A 4,036-nucleotide genomic window follows, 5' to 3' on the forward strand; every position below is an offset into this window, starting at 1 on the left:
GTCCTGACGCTGCGGGGGCGGGGAGGGGGGGCTCCTGCTGCCCCAGACCCAGCACAGCGCGGCCTTAGGTGGTGGTGTCCACGGCCCAGGCCTGTGAGTGGATCTGAGCTGAAGGCAGATGCACTGCACAGGTTTGGAGTTTTTGTTGTAAAAGCCAAACCGGGGAGACCTAATTCTCCAGCCCTCCGCACCCTCCTCTGTACCTGCGCGTGGGAGGTGGGAGGTGACGTTTCTCGCCGCCCCGGTGGATGCTAACGAGCACCTCCGGGTGCGGAGGGAGGAGGCATTGCCCGCTGTGCATCGAGGGCCTGGGGCCAGGAGTCTTCGAGCTGTCTCTGTTTTGTGCTCTGCGGGCCCTCGCACATAAAGGGTCGAGCATGGCTGGGCCCAGCGGCTTTACTTAAAGACACAGGTTTCAATTCCGTACCATTCTCCCATGTCACAAGGGGTTCCTCTACTTTTGAGGGTTTTTGAAATCTATATAAAAATGTGTGAATTGTGTTTAGCTCCGTGGGCTGCACACAGAGGTGGTGGGCTTTGGTCCCCGTCTCCAGGCCTGAGGGGAGCGGTGCGCAGCTGTTGTGCTGACATTAGACCAGCGGGCGGGCCGCAGGCGGGACCATCTCACCTGGGACCTGTGCACGGGACAGTGAGCGCTGTTGCTAAAGTGTACAGATCTCCTTCCTTCAGGGCCTTTACTTGGACCTTTTTCAGACTAAAGTAAAAAGTGTCACATGCTTTTCACTGAATTGAACTTATTTTGGCAAGATTATTAAGTGTTTTTTCTGTTTTTGTAAGATAACAAGCCAGCAAGGCTGCAGGTGATACCGTATTCGTGGTGTCGGAGGACTTTTTCTGACAACAGCTGACTGTGTGCCACACACTGTGCTGGGTGTTGCAGCGGGCCTCCTGGGGTGGGACGTCTGCCCTTGGAGAATTTAATTTTTTTCTGAGTCTCTTACCTTGAAATGAAGGTATTGAATAAGTCCATGTTACGCTTCTAATTTGAAATAAACAAACGAGACTTTATAGATTGAAATTTTTTTTCTAGAGAAATCTGAAGGAGACATTTTAAGTTTCACAACTTTTCTGAAGATGGAACCTGGAGTCCTGTGTTTTCCTGGCTCTCTCTTTAAATGACATGTCAGTTTAGTGATGTCGAGCGAGGTATAAACAAGCATCTCTTATCTGTTGATCTCTTAGGTAGTAGGATTTTAACTTCTAATCTTTACAGTAGTAAATTTTTTAAAAATATTTTTTTATTGATTTTTTACAGAGAGAAAGGGAGAGGGATAGAGAGAAACATCCATGAGAGAGAAACATCAATCAGCTGCCTCCTGCACACCCCCCACTGGGGATGTGCCCACAACCACAGTACATGCCCTTGACCGGAATCGAACCTGGAACCTTTGAGTCCGCAGGCTGACGCTCTATCCACTGAGCCAAACCGGCTAGGGCGTAAATTTTTTTTCTTACCTACACTTATACCGATATCTTCTTGCTGTAAAAGTAGCCATCTGGGGGAAAGTGTGGAAAATATGCTCATTCATCCAGTCGCCCTGACTCAAGTCCCCTTTCAAGATGGTGCCCATTAAGGTCCTCTTCGGCCTTTAAAAATCCACTCTACTCTTCCTTCCTTGTTTTCTGATAACCAATTTTCTTCTTAGGTTGTTTATTCTTTTTAGAATTTTTTTCTGTGTTCCCATCACCAGCGTTGATTTTCCTGTTTTATTGTAGCTAACTCTGTATCTCTGTAAATACTTTGCTTGGCACATGGTAGAGACAATTTCAGAGAAGATTTTATGTCTTTTATCTTTTCCCCTGTGGGTGAGGAATTCAGGCCCGGACTGAGAAAAGGGATGGCTTTTGTCCTGGCTCCTGGGAGGAGTGTCTTGTTCTCCGGGAGCTGCCAGGAGATAACTCAGCCCTGGGGGCTGGATCCAGCCACGGGCCGATAATCCGGCAGTCATGCCTACTAATGAGAACCCAGCGCACCCTCTGCATCTAGCCTGGTGAGCATCCTGGGCTCACGCTGAGCTGATGACGGTCGATGCGTCCCTGAGGCCAGGAAGCTTTCTGCTGGGAGCCCTCCCAGGATCTGCTGTGTGCTCCTTAACTTGGGCTGGTTCTGCTGTTAACTTTTTATTAAAATAAAAGTGCAGTTGTAAGTATAGCATTTCCTGAGTGCTGTGAGTCCTTCTAAAGGATTATGTAACCTGTGGGACTCACAAACTTGTGGGAAGCTGGTCTGAGTGAGGGTGGCCCTGGGGGTCCCCGCCTGGTGCCCTAGAAGCCGTGCCTGTGACTCAGGCCGACTCCCGGGTCCAGCCGCTCCAGCAAGGACTTCACACACAGGATGAAGTGAAAGTGTGTGCTGACTACTCATGCCTAAGCACATCGGCGTGTCTTTTATGAAATAGTAGTAACCCTTGTTAGTGCAATATACTTGAAAATGCTTTATTGTTTAACTGTTGTATTTCATTTTAACATTAGTTGGTTACTACCCACCAAGTTGATTTCATGACCCACTTCGGGGTCATTGATAGCAACCTGGAAAACTGATTTTGGTTATGGTTGTCTTTCTGATGTCTTTGTCGTTGGTACTTTGAGTGCTTGAACCGTGGGTGTCAGACCCTTGAACTTGGGCTTGGCCAGCTGGTGCTCACAGGTCCTGCCTCCACGGGCAGGGCAACGGCCTCCAAGCAGATGCTCTCCTGGGAAGGGGTGCCCTGGGCAGGTGTGACGAGGCCCACCAGCCACCCTGTGCTGGCAGTCAGCACCTGTCCTCCCTCAAACCTGACCCTCACTTCTGCCCTCTCCTCTGTTTTTAAGGTAACATCTGTCGATCACCCATTGCTGAGGCAGTTTTCAGGAAACTTGTAACTGATCAGAACGTCTCAGATAAGGTAAGTGCCGTTCACTGTTTTAGAGAGGCCAACCTGAACGCCTTCAGGGCAGGAAATTGCGAAAAAATATTTTTTTTTCTCCTGCAGTGGAGGATAGACAGTGCAGCGACCTCCACGTACGAAGTAGGAAACCCTCCTGATTATCGAGGGCAGAATTGCATGAAGAAGCATGGTGTTCCCATGAATCACGTTGCCCGGCAGGTACCGTACCTGAACCTGAAGGTGCACGCGTGTGTTTTGTGTTACAGTGGGTCATTGACAGCAGTGCTGTTTCTGCCTGGAACGTGGGCCGGGCACCAGATCCAAGAGCTGTGAGCTGCCTAAGAAATCATGGCATCGACACAGCCCACAAAGCAAGACAGGTAGAAGAGATCTCGTTTAACTTTTAATGTCTATCACACAGAGACCCGTAGCTTCGGAGGCTGTGAGAGGCTTACCCAGACTTACCTCTTGTTGGGTGTGTTTATTCACGGTCGATTTAATTGCGACAGTGCACCCATTCCATTTCACTTCTGGTTCCACAGACTTTTGGGGTCTTGGAATTGACTTAATGAAATGTAATTAGTGACTGATGTGTCAAGAGGAGAACCCTGGGCGGGAGCTGCAGTCCCCTCCTTCTGACCAGGAGCCCCTGTGACACTCGCTCGCCTCACAGGGCTGTTTCTGGGGTAAGGTCCTTCCGTCTGTACACGGGCATTTTCATCTGAGAGGCACCTGAGAAGCCTCAGGCCGCGCTGACATTGTTGTGGGTACGCGGCCTGCACTCCAGCACTGGGTCGTCTGGGTTTAGGTTCCAAGCGCTGCCCAGTAGAACCTGTGGTGGTGAGGATGGTGCGCTGTGTCTGTGCCCTCCAGGGAGACAGATGACCGCTGCTCACTTGACGTGATGCCCGTGTGACCCAGGGGTTGGATTTTACAGTTAACTAATGTAATTGCCCCTGGGTTGGTGGACACCTTAGTGGACTGCAGGGTCCTAGGCTCATGTACCACAGGGGGAGCGAGGTTTCACAGCAGTCTTTGAATGGAGATGGGGGGCCCATGGAGTCTTCCATAGCCACAGGGGCAAGGTCCTAGAGAGGTTGGTTCCTTGGTCAGTTCAGAATGTCTTATATCTTATTCAGCAGGGACAG

General features: G+C 50.1%; 1 protein-coding gene across 5 annotated transcripts in view; it reads left to right on the plus strand.

The window, feature by feature from the left end:
* ACP1 (acid phosphatase 1, soluble) overlaps window positions 1-4,036 on the plus strand; it is a 16,956-nt gene that overhangs the window by 363 nt on the left and 12,557 nt on the right. For 3 of the 5 annotated variants that reach the window (XR_435491.2, XR_001513300.1, XM_006760371.2), the window contains exons 2-3: window positions 2,833-2,906; window positions 2,994-3,107. Coding sequence is in view for 3 of the 5 variants with exons in the window: in XM_006760371.2 (XP_006760434.1) it covers window positions 2,833-2,906; window positions 2,994-3,107 (188 nt within the window). In the remaining 2 variants the exon portion in view is untranslated. Of the gene's footprint in view, window positions 1-2,832; window positions 2,907-2,993; window positions 3,269-4,036 lie in introns of all 5 variants that reach the window. The other 2 variants (XM_006760373.2, XM_006760372.2) reach the window with 2 other exon arrangements.

Source organism: Myotis davidii, unplaced genomic scaffold, assembly GCF_000327345.1.
Source record: "Myotis davidii unplaced genomic scaffold, ASM32734v1 scaffold1395, whole genome shotgun sequence".
In the NCBI taxonomy this organism is placed as follows: domain Eukaryota; kingdom Metazoa; phylum Chordata; class Mammalia; order Chiroptera; family Vespertilionidae; genus Myotis; species Myotis davidii.